Consider the following 25076-nt stretch of genomic DNA (forward strand, 5'->3'; position numbering starts at 1 on the left):
ACAAAACAGTCAGAGGAAAGAGGAGGGTCTTAGTAAGGAGTCTGATCGGATTTTATCCTGAGGGTGGCACTGAGAAGCAGGGAAAACTTATGCAGATGCCACTAGACTTACATCGCTCTGTTGCCTAGTTAACAACTAGGGGTTTGAATACCCTTTGGTAGCAGAAAGAGACAGTTCACTATTCTCTGAAGGAAAACTAAGACTGATCGTATAGTATTGGCCCACTTGACACCACAAGGCACATGTTGGCTAGCTATCTAGAAAAAAGTGCCAAAGTAGGAGAGACTTGTAGAACAACTCCCATTGGTCAAGATGCGGTCCGCCCAGGTGCCAGTAGGTGTTATTAGACGGAGGTGTGCTTTGACGAAGGTATGACTAAAAGACCCTCTACCCCAGCAGACCATGAGGCATAGTATTGCCAAAGCATAAATACTACGAGTATTAGACTAAACCGTATGTATTTTGGAACGGGTGCTCACACATTAGGTGTGCATCCTCACTTTATTATAGGTTTTAACAAGGAGTGGCACGCATATGGCTGGTCTCCGTGTGGTCCTGAAGAAGAGGTTTAGGGGATACCTCAAAACATGTCGACCGAATATTAGAGACTGTGTACACATAATAGTTATAACTTTTCCTTACTAGTTAACCCCCATTTTATCCATACCAACATATTAGCTCACTAGCTAGGTATTTTTAACATCACTTTCACCACTCCATGAACACTGCACTCCACATTTCTTTCCAAAAAGTGCTCCTATGTAGTTCCGCAAGTCTCAGCACGCCCCAAGCAGTAGCTGTTTGGGATGGCCCCAATAATGAAGCATGTCACCTAGGGGCAACCCTGGGCGAGTGAGGGAACTCCAGAAGATAATTTTCTTTTCTTTGGACAGGGGTCTTGTTTTTTCACGCATTCAGCGGAATCCCCATTCCCTTGGTTAGTTTTTTTTGGATCCGACATTTACAGATTTTTTTGTGAACTACTAGAGGTTTATGACTCTTTTAGTTTTATGCTTTTAATCATCTCGAAGTCTTATCTCAAACGGTTTCTTGAAGTTTTCCCAATTAGAAAATTACATTTTAAATGATTATGGGATAGCACAGACATGCTGCTTAATGGTTGGCTTTCATTTAATGTACTCTTAAGACGGCAGAGCTTGGACATCACAGCTTCATTAGTCGGGCTAGACATTTTCAACAGTGTCAACAACATTGCCGAATGAAAGCAGGCAACATCATTCTACACCATTATGATAGTGCCGAACTAAATTACAAAAATACTCTCAAGATGGCGCTTTTGTTTGTCAGGACAAACTCTCCTCAGGAAGCGTTGTAACTAGTACTGTACACGAGGTCTAGCTGGGAACTACAATTAGATTTAAAATGTCACGGGGTTCAAATAACTTTCAAAACCTGTACACTTTTTTTCTCCAAAAAGTTAATTTTTCTTGTTGACAAACCTTGTTAGAGTGCAGATCTGTCAAATAAAATTAAGACACAAACTGATTTGCAGATTGCTAGCTCAACTGACCGGTATACGGTACACACTTCAAACATTTAAGGTCATCTACTGTGTGACATGCTACAGTTATTAAATCTGTACATTAACTAACTAACCACCTGAATGATTATTAGAGGTTCTTGGTGGTCAAAATGCATGCAATCTCTATAAAATGGTGGGCAGAGCCTTAACAAAACAAATACGAAATTAATCTCTTCACCTCTTAACACAAGGAGCTGAGGCAGCCGCATTTAAAGATGTAAGCAGTCAATTTGTGGAACACTGCTTCACTCCCGGCGGTGCAACTCATTCTAGTTCTAAGAGTAGTTTGCCCGAGATGCTGTCTCTCAATTGTATGGGCATTTTTTAAAAACTTTTTTTATAAATCCTTTTCCACACAAAGTGATGTCTTCTAACGTAGTACAAAAAAATCTACAGGCTTTACCCACAATGTCATGCATGAAAGACAAATAACTATTGGCTCTCAAAGAAGAACCATAATTTATTGTACAACAATTTGAGAATATGAACTTTTTAAAACGAAAATTAGTTTCTGCAAAGAATATGTCCTACCTAATGTTCACAATTGTTGAGCAATATTTTTTTTTTTTTAAAGAAGTGCCTTCTAAAACTGCATACAACAGTATATTTATAAGTCGCAAACTGAACTCCTGAAATTGTTTCAAATAACCGGAAATACCTCCTCTTAATATCGAGAATTATATCCTATGTAGCAATATTAGCAGCATAGGCACAAGGGCTTCTTCAAAGGATGGCTCTCCCGTCTTCATGTTTACGTGTAGCACTAGTACAACACGTTTTATTTATTTATTTTGTGTTCTTATACCAAACTCTGGTCAGCGCATGGACATCTATAATGTAAGAAAATAAGTGAAATGAGTTATCCAAGTAGGGAGAAGGATTTGTCTCTCAAATGACCTGGTGGCTGCATCTTAGGGGTGAGGTTAGGAAGGGGCAATGTTAGGAGACAATACACAGGGTAGGACTGTTTATTAAAATGCTTGGTGACTGAAGAGAGAGGACAGGGGAGCTGTGGGAAGTGGCAAGTTGGCTAGATGTGGCACCTAAAGGACAATCCTGAGCATGAAGGGGGAAAGACAAGTTTAGGGGAGGCGGAGCAAATGCCCAGGACAAGGGTAGGACAGCAGGAATGGGACTAGAAATGGATGGAGAAAGAAACTCTGAGGGGTCTTCCCTGTACCATGCTTACAAAGTGCAGGGGAAGCATGGCAGAGTATGTTACTCTGTTCTTTATCCCCCAATCCATGGTACAGAAACGGACGTTTGGTGCCATCATACCAATATTTCTAGAATACTGCTTATGTTGCACTTTAAATCAGAGATTTGACACTTCTCTCCTCCGTACAGAAACACACATCAAAGGTTAGGGCAACATTTGGTTACTAATAAAAACGGACTTTAATTACTACAGTCATATCCAGTGAATTAAGCCAAAAAGCCAACCAGGACAGAGTCCCCAGTGCCTTGATGTCTAATTTTAGGAGACCATTTAATTCAGATAACCTGCCTTTACAGGCCCACATATTTGCCCATTAATCTGACAATATAAACATGATTTTACAGAAAATATATAAAGATTATTTTGTTTCTCGTTCTTGATCACCTAAAATGAAAACCAGAGTAAAGATCATATCTCAAGTTCAGAAGGTTTCTGGGACAGAGGACGACAATCGAGAAGACATGAAGATAATATGTCAAAATAGTCTTATTTCTGGAACTTTATTGCCATGATGTGGTCAACATCAAACAATATTCAAAGGAATGTTACTTTGGAGTAGGTCAAGTCTGTTCAGAATGTGGGTGGAGGGAGGGGTAATCCAGATAAACAGCAGCAGGTGTGATGCAGGGAGCCAGCCTCTGGTATCCGTGTGCCATCCAATCTAACAAGTAAGATCGCTCAAAGAGATGACCATTGGGCGGTATCCTGTCACTATGGTTACCAGCAGTTACTTTGCACCAAAACCACTTGATCATTTAAAAAGTCTCAAATTTACAAAGTCAATCTGTCTTGCAAATCAGTAACCTTCAGTTCAAATCAAGAACTCAGAACTTTAGACCTCTGCTCAACAAGTCCTTTTTTGCTGCCTTGATCTGCTCCTGAAGCTCTTTAGCCGCATCTTCACAGTCGTTAAAGGTAGCCACACGGTAGCCAATAGTTGCCAGGGAGTAGCAGCCGAAAGCCACAAGCAGGTACACTGGGAGAGGCCAAATCACTTGCTTGTAGGTCTCTGGTAAGTCTAGCCTCAAGAGATCAAAGTTCAAGGTGACCCAGGTTGTTCCAAGCAGGGTCAGCCCAAACAGCCATTGGGCCAGTTTCGTCATGGTGATGACAGAGGTGTGCCCCGACACTATCCAATCCTTGGTATAAGACTGGAACAAAAAGGGGAAAACAAACAAGAAAGGGTGAGCGACCGAGGAAGATCATATTCCTTTTTCAAAGGTCCTGTCATTTTCATCACTGCCTAGTAAAGAAAAGTTTATTTCGGAAAATTCATTCCATAAAACTTACAGAATTAAATAATGATTTAAATGCAATGTTAGAAAATTGTTAAGACTAATTGTGACCTAACATAGCATAACTTTCTTTAAAAATGATAAAAATCACAAGATGGCTCTCTTTAAAAAGAAATAAAAAGTGGAGCAGGTCCAGTAACCCCACCTAAAAAACAGAGTCAGATATGTGCAAAGGAGGCAAACTGTATAAGCAGCCCATTTTGGACTAACCTAGAGTTTAAGACCTTAAGCTTTCCTCATTAATCCAGTCATTAATGAAAATCAACTTAGAGCAAAGAATGTAAATAGTTGTGCTTTCTTTCTAGATTGTTATTGCCTCCTCGTATCTCCAGAAGCCATAGTACAAACAGAGTGGGCTTATCTATTTCCCTCTAGGCTTTGCGTATGCTGGGCAGAAGAATACATGGTGTATAGATTCATTTGCAGCCAACGTGCACATAGTGCATACGGAGGAGTGAACAAAGCTCCCGTTTGAATTCCATAGGGCAGTAAATGACCCCAGCTCCAGTGTATCATAGCGACATTCTATTTAGATATAAGGATTTTGCTACTTACTGGAAAGGAAGGTCAAGAATGGTTTCATAAAATGGGCGCTCCTTGATAGACAAAAACCGATCTGTGAGCCTACCAAGTGAGGAACTGCGAGAAAGACTTGTGTATATGTGCTCCCAGTAGCGTGTTTTGGCAGCAGCTTAGAAGAAGCCTCCAACGAGGGGGATCAGACCAAAATGATCCTAGGTCCAATTTTTCAAACCATTGGTGGATGTGTTTGAACTAGGGAAAAGTCCTGGCTTTGTCGAGGACCGACAATTGGCTAGTGTTTCCACTAGAGGAGGGTAAAATGTACTCTATGGCCAACTAAGGTACAACAGAAACATGCCATTTGTATAATGTGGGAGGGCAACATTAACAGTTGATGAATGGGGGAAAAGGTGGGATACCTATAGACAGTGCATGGTCTTTGCAGAACATTTTGCGGGAAAATGTGCCACGTCTCATCTACCACACAAAACAAACAACAAAAACACACACACACACACACACCCGTGCTATCATAACAAATAGTCATTTAGGTTACTTAGTAGCTCCTTTAAACTATAATAACATTAATGATGAGAAACACTAGGTCATTCTCTGCTGTCTCTGAAAGATCTACACGGTCTCAAAGCGGTTTCCATTGTTATAGTTATCATTATTACATATCAAAACGCCCATTCCTGAGTAACCACATCCTACAAAAGAACATTTAGATCGCATTAAATATCTGTTCACCTCTAAGGTATGTCCATAATGTACACAATTAGATATTTGGTTTATCATTCAGAGTTGCACTGTAAAATCAAATTCGATTTTATTATTACCATGTGGTAAATCTTCCCCAGCACCAACAGTCACAAGTTAAACCACATGGAATGGTGAATTACTATGTGGGACTGATTTTTCCAGATGTAAAACCACACACAATTACCGACTGTATGCTCCCCTTTTTCAGAATAAAAGTGAAAAGAGGCCTAGCGGCTGTGTTGCATGGGATTTTACTGTGCGGAATTCGTGCATGGTAAAAATCAGTTCTGATACTCCCAGACCCTAAATAAACTTGGTTCAGGTGGAGTGGAATTCCATTAGGTAAGGCTGCTCTGCCTGACTAGTAACGTGGGCCTAAGAGATGTAACAAGGAAAGAAGGGTGGAAGGGCTTTCACAAGTCCTAACAGGGTGCAGACAAGCACGAGGCTGGCTCAACACAGAGGATGACCGCTGGGATAGATCCTACCCCTCCCCAAAGAATACCTCATGGCGCCCCTCCATAGTTCAAAGCAATCCACCTCTACATGATGGTAAGTGCCAGCCTTCCCCTAACCCAAAGGGCTATTTTATCAAGGACCCCTCCTCCCTGCCCCCATGAACATCTCAACACAAAGATACTTTCACATGACCCCTCAATACAGAGGCCTCCTCTATATAGTCCCACTCAAAAGGCTACCCTAGAATATAATTTAATATGACTCTTCCCATATTAAACCCAACAAGAAGACACCTTACGTGAACAGTACACTCAAACATACAGAGACCAAGACAGATTATCTACGTTCATGAAATCCCGTCAACCAAAACGCAATAGAACCACTAATTTCGCCAACCATCAAAAAAAAAAACAAAAAAAAAAAAAAACACAGGAACACCAAGGCATGAATGTCAGAGGTAAGAACGCATTTTCAATCGTAATTGAGCATTCTGGCGCTGAGCTAGGAACCCCATGATCCCATACGAGAAGGCGCTGTAGGAGACAGGGAGAGGCATGAAAACCCTACCCAAGTATACATATGATAAATATGAAAGAAAATATCAAGTTGTGAACTGGAGAAATGGCCAAAAACTAAAGCAGGATTCCTTCCAGAATTATAGGGTTTCTTTGCTACCTTTAAGATGATGCAATGCACCCGCGCAGAAAGGTTTGCAGCGGATTTTGGTCTACACGACCAACATGGTTAGGTATTTCTGAATTACCACGGAGTGACTAAAGCCGTTGCAAGTTACCTGTCAATAGCAAGCTTGCCACTGACTTTGGCTCTCTAGCTCTGTGCTTTGTTGATAATGCTGCATGCACTAAGGTTTTGCAAGTCTTTTCTATAGGCTTTGGCTGCCAAGGACTGTCTGTCACATGCAGTCAGGAATTCTGCAGATTTACCTACCTTGTACTGCCCCATGCTTTCAGGGATTCTGCAGCGTTCCCTGCTGTGTGCTGCCACGTGCTGTCAGGGATTCTGCACCTTCACCTGTCATGTACTGTCACGTGCTGTCAGGGATTCTGCAGCTTTACCAGTCATGTACTGCCACATGCTGTCAGGGATTCTACAGCTTTGCCTGCTTTGTACTGCCACATGCTGTCAGGGATTCTGCAGCGTTACCTGCTTTGTACTGCCACATGCTGTCAGGGATTCTACAGCTTTACCTGCTGTGCCCGGTCACATGCTGTCAGGGATTCTGCAGCTTTTCCTGCTGTGTACTGCCACATGCTGTCAGGGATTCTGCAGCTTTACCAGTCATGTACTGTCACGTGCTGTCAGGGATTCTGCAGGTTTACCTGCTGTGTGCTGCCACATGCTGTCAGGGATTCTGCAGCTTTACCTGCGGTGTACTGTCATATGCTGTCAGGGATTCTGCAGCTTTACCAGTCATGTACTGTCACGTGCTGTCAGGGATTCTTCAGGTTTACCTTATGTGTGCTGCCACATGCTGTCAGGGATTCTGCAGCTTCACCTGTCATGTACTGTCACGTGCTGTCAGGGATTCTGCAGCTTTACCAGTCATGTACTGTCACGTGCTGTCAGGGATTCTGCAGGTTTACCTGCTGTGTACTGCCACATGCTGTCAGGGATTCTGCAGCTTTACCTGCGGTGTACTGTCATATGCTGTCAGGGATTTTGCAGCTTTACCGGTCATGTACTGTCACGTGCTGTCAGGGATTCTGCAGCTTCACCTGTCATGTACTGTCACGTGCTGTCAGGGATTCTGCAGCTTTACCAGTCGTGTACTGCCACATGCTGTCAGGGATTCTACAGCTTTACCTGCTGTGCCCCGTCACATGCTGTCAGGGATTCTGCAGCGTTACCGGTCATGTACTGCTACATGCTGTCAGGGATTCTGCAGCTTTACCTTCTTTGCACTGCCACATGCTGTCAGGGATTCTACAGCTTTACCTTCTGTGCCCTGTCACATGCTGTCAGGGATTCTGCCGCGTTACCTGTCGTGTACTGCCACATGCTGTCAGGGATTCTGCAGCTTTACCTGCTTTGCACTGCCACATGCGGTCAGGGATTCTACAGCTTTACCTGCTGTGCCCTGTCACATGCTGTCAGGGATTCTGCCGCGTTACCTGTCGTGGACTGCCACATGCTGTCAGGGATTCTGCAGCTTTACCTGCTTTGTACTGCCACATGCGGTCAGGGATTCTACAGCTTTACCTGCTGTGCCCTGTCACATGCTGTCATGGATTCTGCAGCGTTACCTGTCATGTACTGCCACATACTGTCAGGGATTCTGCAGCTTTACATGCTTTGTACTGCCACATGCTGTCAGGGATTCTACAGCTTTACCTGCTGTGCCTTGTCACATGCTGTCACGGATTCTGCGGCTTTACCAGTCATGTACTTCCACGTGCTGTCAGGGATTCTGCAGGTTTACCTGTGGTGTACAGCCACATGCTGTCAGGGATTATGGGACTTTGCCTGCTATGCACAGTAAAACGCTGTAAGAAATTCGGCAGCTTTTTTTACGTGTTGTTAAGAATTCTGCATCATTATACATGGGCTTGGTGAAAAGACGTAGATCTAGTAATAACATTAGTTTATTGAAGCAGTGCCGTTTGTAAGGGAATCGCCAGTCAACTGGCTAAATGGGAACTCAATCCAAGCATACAAGATTACAGAATAAAATGGAGGATCCCGTCAAGCAGATTACACTAGAGTACCCAACACAGTCGTCACATGCCAGTCTGCCGTTGTAGCCGATAGTTTTTACGGCTTTTTGCGGCCACACGCTTATGTACCTATATATGTGGCATAAAGTACCATAACATAATACGGACTTATGCTGCCATACAGCATGCTCACCCGCTGAGTTTAAAAGGTATTTCACATGCTGCCTGCAAGTGAGCCTCATCTCATGGCTCATAGAGCGCCCCCCCTTCCCCGACATAAACAAGACAGGTCTCTTATGGGTGGTCTTAAGCAGAACCCGAACCATAGGTCCCATCCACCCCCTGCATAAACGGATCAAGCAGTGCTGAGAAGCACCTGCAATAACCGACACAGTGTACCCACCTCCCTCCACACTATACCGGATCTCTGCCAGCGCCACCTCACTGCAGTGCTCGCCGCGCTCCTTTACGTCATAAACATGCGACGACAGCCAGGGACAGATATTTCTAGGTCTCGGTGCCACAAGGCATGCCGGGAGGTATAGTCCAGTTTTCCCTAAGCGTGACGAGTGTTGAAACTGAAACGTCACTGGCTTCATTCCGGCGCCGTTGTCATGGCAACCCTGAGCCGCTGCCCTGCCGAGCGGTGCATTCATGCTCACATTCCTGCAATGGACCAAAGCCGAGAAATGATAACTCCCCATGCGAGTCTGCCCGGGAACCAGTCACACCACGCGGACAACAACGGCCCTGTTCAGAGGCGCCCGGCCTTAATCTCCCACACAACTCCCGAATGACACACCAGCGTTTCCAAAATCAGCCCTAGCCCACCCTAGACAGGGACTGAGACACAATACAATTAAAAGGCCAGAGGTCGAAACGAGCTGAACCGAGTTCCACTCATGTTTTACTTCCAACAATTCCAAGATTGTTCGCTTTTTCAGTTAAAGATTAAAGAACTTTCTCGATGAGGCCCCGATGAGCAGGAAGGCTTCCTCCCATCTGTTATCTGCAGGGCTTTAAGTGGGATGCTAAAGTGACAGGCCTCTAAAAGGGACCTGGCTCATGTAAGTAAGGGATTGGCTTCAAAAGTAAAGTCAGGGGCATAGCTTGGTCAGTAAGATTGGGGGGGGGGGGTGTGAGCTTCAGATTTTCCACAAATTAGGCTGACCTTTAAAGTTAAAATACATTATAAGAGGGCAGAGATAATGAGAGGGGCTTAATGGGCAGTACACGGGGAGAGGAATGCAGATTGGTAGGGCTACTAAGTGAGGGTGTGTGTATGTAAAAATTCCTGGTGAAATCCGAAAGACACCACACTATAATCGACTGGAAGTACCCATCCACAACTATTCAGAAAAGTAATTTATTAGGAGGTGTAACACCGCAAACGCCCCCTTCCGAAGGTACGCGCTTGAGTTAAGTATATTCTTAAGATCTATCTATTTTGCCTGCTATCTGACATGTATTTTGGTGCAACATTAAGTACAGCGTGAAATATAAACATGAACTAAATCATTCACTGGCATGGACTACCTAAACGTTTTTCACATTCATTTTTCAGAAATCACTGTTATTTGGCAGTACATTTAAGGACATGAATATGGGGCGCGTTTCAATGTCTGTTTTTAAATACTAGAGGGTCTGATACCCGGAGGGACCCGATTGCTTTTGTAACCGAATTTCTCCCCTAACTTGGAAAGAGAACTCAAGTTGCACAGATTGTGAAAGACACATACATTTTGAGTTGGGTTGGAACTCTTGCTCACAGTTGGCTAAATATCGCTCACTTACTTGAAAGGACTAGAACCTTATATCTAAATGTACCTCTTTCCCCTGCTCAGCTTAGTGCAGAGTGGCTCCTGGAAGCTGCAAAACCTTCCGGAAGCAACAACACTTCTGGGGAAGCCCTTCTTCAGACTCCTTTTTAGGTCAAGCTTACTAGACAGCGCATGCACTGTCTGTTGCAAAGCATATTGTGGCTTACCATGAACAGAGTGGCTTGGAGAAAGCCCATTACTTATTATTGGTTGGCTTGTCACATTCTCACTACAAACTCAGATGGGAGTTGTGTGAAAGTTTATTTTTGGATCTACTTTAGCCATGCTGCACAGCATCCAGGATGTTGTGCTGCATGGTTAAAAACATTGGCCAAGCAAATAGATTTCAAAGAATGAGACTTATTGGCTGTGCCACTGAATGTTTTGGTGGGAGTAGCTGTTCTGGATCCGTCAGGGTTCTATACAAACTTTGTCAGCCATCCCGCTACCTCATGAACTTTTGCTACTGTTATTAGTTTCCGAATTAATTGTTTTAGTTGTTTTATCATTTAATTGATGCTAATTAATTGTTGTCATTTATCACAAAGTTTGTGTGACACCACTTCCGGTGAAGTAATTAAATATGATATTTAGTTTTTGCAGGGGTCGAAGTACATTAGAAAAAGTATTGGGACTCTGATCCAGAGCCCAATAGGGGTGGGGTCAGTGAGCGTAGAGTGGGATCAAAGGTGCGGCTAAAAGAACAACATATTCTGGTTTTATTTATTTTGTTAGTCTTTCACCGTCAACTAACTGGTAATGCATATTAAAAAAACACATTTTAAATTAAAAATAAATGCAAGTTAAACTAATCAGTGAGAGAGGCACTATTTGCGCTGCTCCCTTCTGATAGGAAGCAATCAGTGGCCTCGTACTCTTTTGTTTCTGAGCCTTTCTCTCTCCCATGCGGAGTCCTCAGGGGTCCTCGCTCAGACCTACCTTATTTAATATATATGTGTGTCAATATTGGTGTCTCTTATTAGATCCTTTGGTTTCTCCCTTACCTCGTATGCTGATGACACTCAAATTGTTTTCATTGTCTAATCAGGAACCATAAACAGACCTTAAATTTCATGAGTGCATTTTGGCCATTAGTACGTGGATGAGCAATAACTGCCTAAAATTAAATTCCGAAAAAAACTGAAGTGATTATATTTGAAAACAAAACCTCCTTCTGGTTTCCAGCCTGGTAGCCAGATGAATTAGGATCCTTGCCTATTCCAGTTGAGAAAGCAAAAAACATGGGTGTCCTAATGTACAATAAAGTTACCTTTGGTGACTAGGTAAACTCAGTGATGGCCAGGGCCAGACTGGGAACCAAAACCGGCCCTGGCAAACTGCTCGGCCAGCCCCCCGAGGCTTGGGGGTGCCGCCGAGCTCTTTACCAGGGCCGGTTTTCGGCCGATTTTGTAATAGGGCCGATTTTGCAGCTATGCTGCAAAAACGGCCCTGTAACAAAAACAGCCCCCAGGGGCCCAAAACCGGCCCCCAACCGTGCGGCACACCGGGGGATTGCCCGGTGCCCGCTACGGCCAGTCCGGCCCTGGTGATGGCCTCTAACTTCTTCCCACTGAGGATGATTAAAAATATTCTGCACTTCTTTCCCTGAGAGTCTCAAAAAACAGTTGTGACTACTCCTGTCTTGGCAAAGTTAGACTAGAGTAATGGACTGTATCTTAATATGCTGCAGCAACACCTTAACAAACTGCAGTTTTTACAAAACGCTGCAGCCAGACTTCTGTCTGGCATACCCAAATTCAAACAAGACAAACTTGGACTATGGTCGTAGAAAGCACGTAGGCGAAGCGGTTACGTTGGATGAAAAGCCATGAAAAAGCGAGCCTATTGTAAAAGTGATGGGCAAACATTGAGACCCGTCACCTGTAGATGAAGCACGATCGGATTACAAGCTGTCTATATAATAATTTTTAACGATCTGGATTGAAGTTTCGATCTTAATAACCTGAAGGGGCCAAAACAGAGGGCAAGTGCCTAAAACTACATTAACTTCTCTGCATCGAAGAATTGAATTTGCATTGAATAAGATATCATGAAATATGTTACCCACTTCGCCCTTCCAGTTGTAGTGATTTGAATAAAATTCTTTAGCAGAAACTGAGTGCAGTTGCACCGGTCAATATATGACCCGGTTTTTTAACTAAGAGGAGAAAAAATGTACTGTCCTGAAGAAGGTGGCCCTATTGTGAATATACCACCGAAACGTGTCGATGCCCAGAGTATATGCTATGTTAAATTTAGATAAGTCAGCAAAAAATTACAGACAGGGAATTTAGACCCATGCTTTATGCTGTCTATGCAGATACCCAAATTAACATCTAGAAGACATAGTGAATTGTAAGTATGGCGGCTGTATGAGTGCAAAGTGTTGACCATAAGGTTTATTCAAAGGGAAAATTTCTTTTAACCATACCCAAATTCAAGTCAGTAAAAAATGAAATTGGAAAGCTCCAATGGCTTCCGATAAGGCACCAAATCAAATTCAAAGCTCTCTGTACGGCCTTTAAGGCGTTACATAACATAGGCCCTTAGGCAGAGATTTAAATGGTATATTTCCAACAGAACACTTCGTTCCTTGGGAGCCAAGACCCTGGTGGTTACCAAAGTTAAGAGAACCAACTGGGGTAGCAGAAGCGTCATTACTTGCACAGGCAACACCTGGAATCAGCTTCCCTATTATATTCGTTCTTCTCCCAACTTGCTCACCTTCCGGAACAATTTGAAAACGTGGCTGTTTAACATCTAGGTCCAGTAGTGTTCTAGACCTCTTTCTGTCCATACTGCTAAGCTAGCACTAGGACACCTTTGGGTAACCGTGTGCTTTACAAAATTATTTTACATGAACTATTTTACCCTGTGAAACCTCTATTGGTTAATACAATCACTGCAGATTTGTGTGCTTGTAACCAGAGAGCCATGGAATTAATTTCTGGTTAGTGCAGTGGGGAATAGTGACTTGTGTATTTTTAGTATTACGAGGTGCCAGCCTATGACAGTGCTGTGAAAATATATGTCATTATTTGGAAATTTGCCTTACACACAGTATAAAATAGGTTGCCACAAAATCATTTAGATTTAAGATAGAAAATATGCTTACAAAATATAGATCTGAGTAATGTGCAGATTGTACCTACTGCAAACATTTCTATATAACTGTCCATTAAAAGCACTCACTGCACATCTCATCAGGTCACCTCACACTACCTTTCAAAACGAATAATTGGCTCCAACAATTTAAACCCATACTGGCTTCCACACAGCTTTTATATTTGCAGATTAACCAAATGTTCACATTTACATTTCTTTCATGCAGCAGACACCTTTGCAAGCAGGCTTGTTTCTTGTTCATCTGTCTGCCCTACCCTCGGCTTCAGTACAGGAGACTCTCTCCCCTCCCCTCCACTTCAGCTGAGGCATCTCAAATGTCGGAATTTACCACCTGGGAAGGTTACCTTGTAACATAAAGTAGGGGAACTGTTTTTGTGAAATTAAAAAAGTATGGGCACGTCGTGCCCCTCAGATCCCACCCACTTCGACCTCTGAGTTTTTGCTGCTAATAATTTTCAAAACTTGAGAGTTCGGCCCAGTACTTAATTTGTAAAAAAAAAAAAAAGTGTCAGGCCTCCGTCAACTAGTCTTTGCAGCTTGCACCACAAATTGCCCCTGCCAGCAATGCCAGTGACAGTACCAGCACAACTACTGCCAGCACATACATCCAAGTGTGGCAACTGAGACCATTCCAGGCGCCCAAAGCTATAAGAATGGCTTTGCCGGCAGGTATGAGTCATTTTAAGGTTAATAGAACTACTAAACAACTGTTGTGCTAATCTCTAAATTAGACAAACAGCACCAGAATGGGGCAGAATTTCATAAGTGCTGGTGTTGGCAATCAAGTGCCAGTGGCAAGCACCGGAAACCACCAGCTCAAATTAAGCACTGGCTCAGCCTGGCATCCTCCTCTGCCTCACTACCACCATGCCAGATTACAGTTACCAGTTGACTATTCATACCCAAGAACACAGTGATCCAGACCTGAGTTTTCTTTTAGCAATCCAATGCATTCTGGGAGCTGTTGTCTTAGTTCAGTTGACCTGATCTAACACACGTGAAGCCAATAATTTGTATAAGAACTGACCGTGGCAGAGACATTGCACCCCTGGTGGCACGGAGTCATCTGAAAACCTTAATGACAATTGAACTGCCAGCAGCCCCGGGAAATAAAAAGCTTTCGATAAGAATATTGCTTACAAGTCGATGGGAATGCATTGAATAAGTCATCTGTGGGGCTACAGGTGTCTGTCTCCAACTGACCCAGCCCTACAAGCCTTTAAGAGACACTACAGCTGTTCTGAAATTTCATCAAGTATCCTTTCCTGCCTAAACCTGTACCCTGCCTCTAAACCCTGAAAAAACTTGCCATTTTGTTTTCTCGTTAATAACCAACCCCTAAGGGCACTGCTCCTGGCAGTCAGCGAGGGGAAGACAAATTGCGACCCTTTCCAATCCATAAGAGAGACACCCTTGCCCTACACCGTACTCCTAGCTGGCAGGTGGCCCTTGAAATGTGTGAAACCAAGCCACTCCTGGTTTTCAGGCTAGAACCCTTTGGATGCTTGGGGTATATGTACCATATTTCCAAAGTAAATAACAAAACTACGTGTACCAGGAGGCCATGTGCTGCTAGTAATAAAAAGCTACGAGGTTGTGCACGTTTTACACGTGACCTAGGGCTACTTGGACGCCATGTTCAGTGGGGGAACACAACAGAGCGTTACACTATGTAGTGGGGTGGGTTCTGGGCATTGGACACCAGACCTAGACGAGTGGGCACTGGGAGAAGTGATACGGGTCGATTAAGGATGGGGGAGGGGGACGGACACTACTGAGGAAGCCAAGGGCAAAGAATGAAAGTACTGTCGACTGGAAACCACTCAGGGAGCAAAAGCTATCGTTTCAGGCCGCAGCGAGAACTTTCCCTCTCCAAAAATAAAGTGCCTCGGGTATAGCGCCCCGGGAGTGGGAGACCAGCCCATGGCTCTGTGGGCAGCGAAAACTGTGCCAGGCACAGAGGGCAGCGGGAATCAGCCGCGGCTCTATCAGAGGGCAGTGGGAACTCAAGGGAGTGGACGTTCCCACTGCAGGCTGGCATCAGACCAGGGTCTTCTGACGTAGAGGAAGTGTGAGAGCCAGATGCCCGGGGTAGACACAACACGCGAAGCAGGCCCTGGGCAGCGGAGAAGACTGATTGAGGTCAGGCCTACCTACTGGGGGAAGCGTGAAGAGTCCACCACAGGGCCGCTAGAGGTCACAAGGGGCCCGGCATGAAGGAAGGGCAGAGTACGGGACAGAATCAGTGCCTAGTTGAAAACCCAGGAGCTCTCCAGCAAAAGGTGGTCCCTCTGGAAGGGGAGTCTGACGAAGATTTCAACAAATGCTACTCAAAATGGTAGATGGGTTTAAGGCGTGGTGCATAGCAGTCAAGTTTCCCCGGTCCTTGCGAGATGTGTGGCTCCTGTCCAGGTTTTTTTTCTTCCTTTCAATGCTGAAACGTTTACACATTTTTTGTAAGACTACACGTCCCAGAAGTCAAAGCAAAAAAAACAGGACTGGAGCAGCACACTACGCATGGAACTGAGAAACGTGGCAGGGCTGTTGGTGCATATGAGATGGCTCCTTAGATACCTCCAGTAACTAGAGGTGAACATGGCTTCGGGTCAATGAGGCTCTGATAGCCAATGGCCCCATTGGAGGCGATGATGCGGATTCGGTAAACAAACTACTTAACGACCGCATCACGGCTGCGCTGGACCAAACGGCCCCGTTAGACCATCCAAAGAAGGATGGTCGTAAACAGAGATCGGCACCATGGTTTAATGAGGAATTGCGGGGTGCCAAGAGGGAGTGTAAGCGTGCTGAAAGGCAGTGGAGGGAAGCATATGACAATCAGGAGAGAGAGAGATACCTCATCCACAGACGAGCATATCATAATCTTATCAGGATAACGAAAACTGCCCACTATGCCGAAAGAATTCTGGATGCAGAGAACTCAGCGAAAGAATTGTTCTGTGTATACAAATATCTTGCTGTCCCTAAATCCTCAGCGGGATCAGAGGACTGCTCTGTGGCTGCCTGCAACCGCATTGCTGATTACTTCAGTGACAAAGTGTCCAAAATCTATACCACCTTCCCTGCCCAACCAGCGGCAGATGGAAAGTTCGAGGCGTCAGTTAGAGAGGAAGATGGTCACAAGTTGCTGCTCAATTTCTCTACCCCGCAAGCTGAAGACCTGATCAACATATGTAGATCAGTGAAATCAGGTTCCCCACGGGACCCAGCATCTCCTAAACGGCTGGCCGATAGCCTGACAACACTAGAGCCATACATTAGGCACCTGTTGGATATCTCCTTCAGGTCCAGCACTGTGCCTTGGGAATGGAAACAAGCAGTGGTGCTCCCCCTCCGCAAGAAGCCTAATATCAGCTTCGAAAAACTGGAGAATCTGCGTCCCATCTCCCTCCTTCCCTACTTCTCGAAAGTGGCGGAGAAGTTGGTGAACCAGCAGTTAATGCAGTTTGTGGAAGAGTCTAATCTCCTTCACGCCACCCAGTTTGGATTCAGACCTCGACACTCGACTGAGTCAGCACTCCTTATGGCTTCCGAATCCATCAGACAGGGGGCCGACGAGGGCCACACTATGGCCCTGATCCTGCTGGACCTCAGCGCTGCGTTCGACACTGTAGCACATTCCACCTTGCTACAGTGTCTGAACAAAGCAGGGATGGATGACGCAGCGCTAAAATGGATTCAGTCGTTCCTCTCGGGCCGTGGTTTCCAAGTCAGGCAGGGTGACTGCTACTCCAGGCGAATGGCACTGGATCAGGGGGTTCCACAGGGCTCGTCCCTAAGCCCAACGCTTTTTAATCTATATGTGGCCCCGGTCGCCTCCATAGTGGAGAGCTACGGTCTGCGCATGGTGTCATACGCCGACGACACGCAGCTGGTCATCTCCCTATCGCGTACTCCCGGCCTTGCGGCGGACATCTTCAGAGCATGCATGCAAGATCTTGCTGCCTGGATGTCTGCCAACTGCCTTAAACTTAACGGCAACAAGACTGAGGTGCTGGTGGTAGGGGGAGACCGGGCGGCGTGGACGTCGGCGTGGTGGCCTCCTTGCTTGGGACCAACACCTACCCCCTGCCTGGAGGCGAGGAATTTAGGTGTCTGGTTCGACTCCGATCTTACCTTTGGCCCCCAGGTCAACCGGGTGGTCGGCACCTGTTTCGGGATCCTTAAGACTCTCAGGAAGGTTTTGGAGCTCCTTCCCGTTAGAGCCCGCCGAACATTAGTGCATGCTTTAGTCACGTCCAAGATGGACTATGGCAACCTTCTCTATCTAGGTATCCCCGAGAAGAATCTGAGCCGCTTACAGGTCCTGCAAAATGCCGCTGCTCGGCTAGTTCTCAAACTTCCTAGAAGATCAGCCTCCAAAGCCGCGCTCCAAGCCTTGCACTGGCTTCCGGTCAGGAGCAGGGTAGAATTCAAGGCCCTCTGCACCTGTCACCGGATCATTAATGGCAGGGCACCCCCTCCTCTTCAGGGTCTCCTGACACAATACGAGCCATCCCGCGCGCTGAGATCCTCTGGTTCAGGGCGCCTAACTATCCCAAAGGTGTCCAGAGCAAGGATGGGTGGCAGGTCCTTCAGGTACCTCGCCGCATCATGCTGGAATAAACTTCCAGTAGCACTGCGTCTGGAACCATCAGAGCTTATCTTCAGAGCCAAGCTGAAAACATATCTGTACACCAGATAGTGGCCCTCCCCGCAGGACTCCCTCTGAACACGCTCACACTCTCAGCGCGGGGACACGCCGCTGTGCGTCACCATTGCGCTCTACAAGACCCATTATTATTATTATAGAAAGCACTAAATGGCGCTGTCTTCACAGACCTCATACAGGTTAGTGCAGTATCTACAGCCTGGGCCAGTCTACATTGGCGGGTGCAATATCCTGGGGTCAGCGGGGCCTCTATAGCACCCTGGGCCCTGCCCTGGCTGGAGCTGAGTCACAGGCTGCTATAGGCTGTCCAGGCCTGTCCATGTCAGTGTGAACCGTGCTGACCAGTGTAGTGCTAACAGGCTTGTACAGTCTGTTCAGGATGGTGCAGACAATATAGGCTGGTGCTGTGTGTTCAGGCCCATGAACACTGTCTACGGCAGTCAGACTGTAGAAATCAGGGCAGGATATATAGGGTAGCGTTGTCTGCCAAGGCTTGTGCGGATAGTACAGGCTGGTGATCTATGTACAGTTCGATGCTCACTGTCGAGGCCGGCGCAGTCCAGGCAGATGCAGACTGTGCAGTCCATACACGTCATTGTAGACAGCAAAGGCCAATGTTGACTTTACAGATCACTGTAGACAGGACGGTGCAGCCTGTACAGGCCAGTGCAGTATTTGCAGGAAAGTCCAGATAATACAGGCTGGTGCAGTTTCCAGGAAAGATCAGACAATACAGCACAATACAGGCTGGTGCAGTTTCCAGTAAGGATCAGACAATACAGGCTGGTGCAGTTTCCAGGAAGGCCAAGCAATGCAGGTTAGTGCAGTTTCCAGGAGGGACCAGACAATACAGGTTGGTGCAGTTTCCAGGAAGATCCAGACAATGCAGGTTAGTGCAGTTTCCAGGAGGGACCAGACAATACAGGCAGGTGCAGCTTCCAGGAAGACACAGGCAATACAGGCTGGTGCAGTTTCCAGGAAAGACCAGACAATACAGCAACAATACAGGCTGGTGCAGTTTCCAGGAAGGACCAGACAATACAGCAACAATACAGGCTGGTGCAGTTTCCAGGAAGGACCAGGCAATACCGGCTGGTGCAGTTTCCAGGAAGGACCAGACAATACCGACTGGTGCGGTTTCCAGGAAGGACCAGACAATACAGGCTGGTGCCGTTTCCAGGAAGGCCCAGACAATGCAGGCTGGTGCAGTTTCCTGGATGGTCCACACAACACAGGCTGGTGCCGTTTCCAAGAAGGCACAGACAATGCAGGCTGGTGCAGTTTGCATAAAAGGCCCTGACAATACAGGCTGGTGCAGTATTCAGGAAGGCCCATACAATACAGGCTGGTGCAGTTTCCAGGAAGGCCCAGACAATACAGGCTGGTGCAGTTTCCAGGAAGGTCCAGATCATACAGGCTGGTGCGGTTTCCAGGAAGGCCCAGACAATACAGGCTGGTGCGGTTTTCAAGAAGGTCCAGACAATACAGGCTGGTGCAGTTTCCAGGAAGGTCCAGATCATAGAGGCTGGTGCGGTTTCCAGGAAGGCCCAGACAATACAGGCTGGTGCGGTTTCCAAGAAGGTCCAGACCATACAGGCCGGTGCAGATTCCAGGAAGGTCCAGATCATACAGGCTGGTGCGGTTTCCAGGAAGGCTCAGACAATACAGGCTGGTGCAGTTTCCAGGAAGGGCCAGACAATACAGGCTGGTGCAATTTCTAGGAAGGTCCAGACAATACAGGCCGGTGCAGTTTCCAGGAAGGTCCAGACAATAAATGCCGGTGTGTCTTCCAGGAATTTCCAGACAATACAGGCTGGTGCGGTTTCCAGGAAGGCCCAGACAATAGTAGCTGGTGTGGTTTCCAGGAAGGCCCAGACAATACAGGCCAGTGAAGTTTCCAGGAAGGCCAGACAATACAGGTTGGTGCAGTTTCTAGGAAGGCCCAGACAATACAGGCCAGTGCAGTTTCCAGGAAGGCCCAGATAATACAGGTTGGTGCAGTAGACTGTGGCACCCTGCCCATACTGGTGTAGACTGTAGTCCCCAGCACAGTCTATACAGGCTAGTGCTCTCCGCCCAGCCTGGGGCAGACTGTACAGGTTGTCGGTGTGTTTACCAGATGATGCCACCAGGCCAAAGGTTGTAAAAGTTCAGCACCGAGAAGACACATCTGTCTCCCTGCCCCTGCCCCTGTCCCAGGTGGCATCGGACACACTTGTGGCACAGAGGTGGACAGAGAGAAAGACGTCTCAGCTGGTTTAGTCTTTTCATTTATTCAGTGCCTCACACACCTTTTAGTTGTTTCAGAGAACCTGGAAAGTCCATCTACATTGGAATGGGCAGCCCCAGGTCTGTGTTCCATTATAAAGTCCATTCCCTGTAGGGAGATGGACCACCTCAAAAGTTTAGGATTTTCACCTTTCAAATTGCCATAGCCATTGGAGAGGTACGTGGTCAGTTTTAACTAGGAAGTGGGTACCAAACAAGTATTGTCTCAGCTTCTTCGGGGACAAAACCACAGCAAAGGCTTCCCTCTCAATGGCACTCCGACGCTGCTCCCTGGAAAGGAGCCTCCTGCTTATAAAAGCAACAGGTTGGTCTTGGCCTTCATCATTGGTCTGGGATAGGACCACTCCTATCCCTAGCTCAGAGGCATCAGTCTGCACTGTGAACTGCTTGGTATAGCCTGGAGCTTTAAGAATTGGGGCTGATCATATTGCCTCTTTCAGGGTGTCAAAAGCCTTTTCACAGCTAACTGTCCAGTTGACCTTTTTGGGCATCTTCTTCGAGGTGAGTTCTGTGAGGGGAGTCACAATGGACCCATATCCCTTCACAAACCTCCTGTAGTACCCAGTCAAGCCAGGAATGCCCTGACTTGGGTCTGGGTTGTTGGAGTTGCCCAGTCCAGGATGGACTGGATCTTGGGCTGTAAGGGTTGCACTTGGCCTCCACCAACAAGGTGGCCCAAGTATACAACTATTCCCTTCCCTATCTGGCATTTGGATGCCTTGATAGTTAGGCCTGCAGTTTGTAGGGCTTTTAAAACCTTCCCCAGATGGATCAGGCAATCCTGCCAGGTGTAGCTAAAGACAGCAATATCATCTAGATATGCTGCACTAAAGGCTTCCAGTCCAGCAAGGACTTGATTCACCAACCTCTGGAAGGAAGCAGGGGCATTCTTTAAACCAAAAGGCATAACAGTAAACTGATAATGCCCATCAGGTGTGGAGAATGCTGTCTTTTCCTTTGCTCCATGCCAATCTGCCACTACCCTGCAGTTAAGTCACAGGTACTTAGGAATTTGGCTGCACACACTTTATCTATCAATTCCTCAGCTCTTGGGCTAGGGTGAGCATCTGTCTTGGTGACAGAGTTGAGCCCTCTATAGTCCACACAGAACCTCATTTCTCTCTTTCCACCCTGTGGATGAGGTTTGGGGACTAGAACCACTGGGCTGGCCTATGGGCTCTCAGCGTGTTCAAAAACCCCTAGCTCCAGAATCTTGCTGACTTCAGCTCTGATGCTCTCCTTAACATGATCAGACTGTCGATAGATTTTGTTCTTGACAGGTACACTGTCGCCAGTGTCCACAGCATGGGTACACCAGTTTGTCTGACCAGGGGTTAAGGAAAAGAGCTCCGCATACTGCTGCAAGACTTGCTTGCAATCAGCCTGCTGTTGGCCAGAGAGGGTGTCTAAATAGACAACTCCACTAACTGACCTATTGTTGGGGCTGTAAGAGAGGTCAGGGAGAGGTTCACTCCCTGTCTCCTGATCCTCATCAGTCACCATGAGCATGGTGATGTCAGCCCTGACATGGAAAAGCATAAGGTGGTTCACATGGATCACCTTTTTGGATGTCCTGCTTGTGCCCAGGTCAAACAAGTAGGTGACTCCACCTATCTTCTCTACGATGGGGTATGGGCCACTCAGTTTGTCCTGAAGAGCCCTTGGTGCCACTGGGTCCAAAACCTACACCTTTTGCCCTGGTTGAAATTCTACCAGTGCAGCTTTTTGGTCATACCAGTGCTTCTGGAGCTCCTGGCTGGCCTCAAGATTCATGGAAGCCTTTTCCATGTACTCTGCCATTCTGGACCTTAGGCCTAGTACGTAGTCCACAGTGTCTTGTTTGGGTTCTTAGAAGGCTTCTCCCAACCCTCTTTTACAAGACAGAGTGCTCCCCTTACAGAATGGACAAACAGAAGTTCAAAGGGGGAAAACCCTACCCCCTTCTGAAGAACCTCTCTGTAGGCAAAAAGCAAACATGGTAAGAGGACATCCCATCTCATGTTGAGTTTTTCAGGGAACCCCATAATCATGCATTTCAATGTCTTGTTAAACCTCTCAACAAGACCATTGTTTTTTGGGTGATAGGGTGTAGTAAATTGATACTTGTATAGCGCACTACTCACCCGCAAGGGTCTCAAGGCGCTTGTACGAATACCGCTGTGGAACCCATCCTGGCTTTCCCTGTGAGGCGTCCACTCCTGGGCACCCCCAAGGTGGAGGCCAGGCATCCTTAGCATTGTGGGGGCCGTTGTGGAGATTAAGCAAGCTATTGCCCAGAGTTGCAGAGTGGGACTCCATGATTGGAATGGCACCGAAGCGAGAATTATCAGGTCCGTGGAATTTTTGAGCCCAAGACCCACCGAGGCGGGGAATTGAACCCTGGTCCCAGGCTAGACCTCTGCATCAGGGTCTGCCGCTCTAATCATTGAGCCACACTTCTCCACTTGAGCCACACTTCTCCAGTAAACTTGTACTGCACTTCACACTCTTTTCACATATGTTTTAGGTAAGCAGACATGAAGTTTGACCCCCGTCTGAAACTACCTCCTTAGGAAACCCTACGCTGGTGAAGACACCAATGAGGGCCTTGGCTACTGCAGGAGCTGTAGTAGTCCTAAATAGAATTGCCTCAGGATACCCAGTGGCATGATCAACTACCACTAGTATAAATTTGTTTCCTGATGCTGTGAGAGGTTCAAGTGGACCCACTATGTCCACACCTACCCATCCAACGGGAACCCCAACCTGTGGTAGTGGAATCAAGGGGGCTTTGGGTGTCCACATGTTTTGCCACTGGCTTGACAGGTGACACAGGAACTAACAAACTCCTTTACCTTCTGAGTCATTTGGGGCCAGTAAAAGTGGCTAACTAGCCTTTCCCAGGTTTTGGTTTGGCCCAGATGTCCAGCTAGGGGGATGTCATGAGCTAAAGTTAGTAAGAACTCCCTGTATATCTGAGGCACTACCCCTCTCCTAGTGGCTCTAGGGTTGGGGTCTCTGGCCTTAGTGTACAGTAGTCCCTCCTCCCAATAGACACTGACATCTCCCTTTTCCCGTGCAGCAGCTTTCTGCCTCAGGGTTTCAAGAGTTGGACAGTCCTGCTGTCCAAGGCATAGCTCTTCCCTAGTGGGTCCCCCTAGGCCTAATAGCTCAGCCTGGTAAGGACCAGAACTGCTTTGAAGGTTGAGCCACTCTTTTAGGCTCCATCATTTCTTTTTCACCCTGTTTTGACTCTGTGCTCTTTTCTTGACACACACAATCTCAGAGATGTCTAGCATTGCTGCATGGGATTGTAAATCTACCTCAGCCCTTGCTGAGGTTTCCAGGCCATTACCAAGCAGACAGGCAGCTGGGAGCTTTGGAGAGACCACTACCTGTTTCAGGCCAGTAACTCCCTTGCCCCAGTCTAATGTTGCCATGGCATGGTTAGTAGTAACACTGTCAGCATTGGTGACTGGGTAAGATTTCCCAATCAGGTATTGCTCTGTGGAAACCAGTGTATCTCTCACCATAGTGACACTGGCACCTGTATCCCTCAGAGCTTCTATTCTAGTCCCATTGATCCAGGGCTATTACAAATACTGCTTTAAGTTGGGTGGCCACACAGCTAAAGTGGCAAACTCAACTTCACCCTCTGTGACTAGAACTGCTTCATTGTGAACCCTGATTTGTTCTGGGCACACTGTTGATCCCATCTGGTGACTGGCTACACCAGGAGTAGCTGTAGGAGGACTAGGGGGCTTCTTGTTGGGACAAGTAGCATCTCCAGTTAAGTGTCCCAATGTCTTACAGTTGTGACCCCAGACCTTTAGGGGATCAAAGTTCTTTCCCTTTTACCTATTATTGGACTGGGAAGAGTTTGGGGACCCACCCCCCTGTGTAGGTTTGTGGGGCCCTTTAGAAGACTCAGGCTTGTTATATTTGGGGTTCTCTTCCCCTTTACCCTGGGGAGATTTAGTAACCCCTTTCTTTTGGTCATCCCTAGTGGCTGTTTTTGTCACCCTTGTCTTAACCCATTGGTCTGCCTTCTTTCCCAATTCTTGGGGAGAAATGAGACCTAGTTCTACCAAATGCTAATGTAACTTTTCATTAGTGCAATTACTTAAAATATGTTCTTTCATAAACAAATTGTAAAGTCCATTGAAATCATGCACATTATTTCCAGTTAACCAACCATCTAGTGTCTTAACTGAGTAGTCAACAAAGTCAAACCAGGATTTGTTTTGTGAGCCCCCCTGAATCTAATTCTATAGTCCTCAGTTGTGAGTCCAAAGGCCTCAATCAGAGTACTCTTCATGAGGTCATAAGACCCAGCACCTGCCCCTATAAGGGTTAGGAGTCTGTCCCAGTAGTTATCAGTGAACAGTTACCCAGAGGAGTACGCCTCAGTGTGACTTCTTCACTTTTCTCATTTCACAGGCCCTGCCAAAGGCTGTGACCCATTTTGTGATATCATCACCCTCTTCATATATAGGTAAAATCCCTTTGGGGATTTTAGGATCATAAGATTGCTCTTATCCTTACTTAGTAAATTGCTGCCACGATTGGTGGGAGCTAAGCCCATCCCTGCTCTCTCTTTCTCTAGAGCTAGAAGTCTGGTCTCTAGATCCAATCTTTTGGTCAACCTTACTAAAAGGTTGTCCTCCTCGTTGAGCCTTTCCTCAGTGTCCTCAGTAGCACCTGATACACCTGTATGG

At 46.4% G+C, this 25076-nt stretch overlaps 1 protein-coding gene across 4 annotated transcripts in view; it reads right to left on the bottom strand.

The window, feature by feature from the left end:
* Positions 1–874: 874 nt before the first annotated feature.
* DPM3 (dolichyl-phosphate mannosyltransferase subunit 3, regulatory) overlaps positions 875–25076 on the bottom strand; it is a 37357-nt gene continuing 13155 nt past the window's right edge. Inside the window, exons 1-2 of one of the 4 annotated variants that reach the window (XM_085637429.1) lie at positions 8879–9019; positions 875–3913 (exon numbers count right to left, since the gene is read on the bottom strand). In XM_085637429.1, the coding sequence (XP_085493555.1) occupies positions 3587–3865 (279 nt within the window). In that variant the 5' untranslated portion in view covers positions 3866–3913; positions 8879–9019 and the 3' untranslated portion in view covers positions 875–3586. Of the gene's footprint in view, positions 3914–8152; positions 8300–8878; positions 9020–25076 lie in introns of those variants that run through there. The other 3 variants (XM_085637430.1, XM_085637428.1, XM_085637431.1) reach the window with 3 other exon arrangements.

This window comes from Triturus cristatus, chromosome 12 (assembly GCF_964204655.1).
Source record: "Triturus cristatus chromosome 12, aTriCri1.1, whole genome shotgun sequence".
Taxonomy (NCBI): domain Eukaryota; kingdom Metazoa; phylum Chordata; class Amphibia; order Caudata; family Salamandridae; genus Triturus; species Triturus cristatus.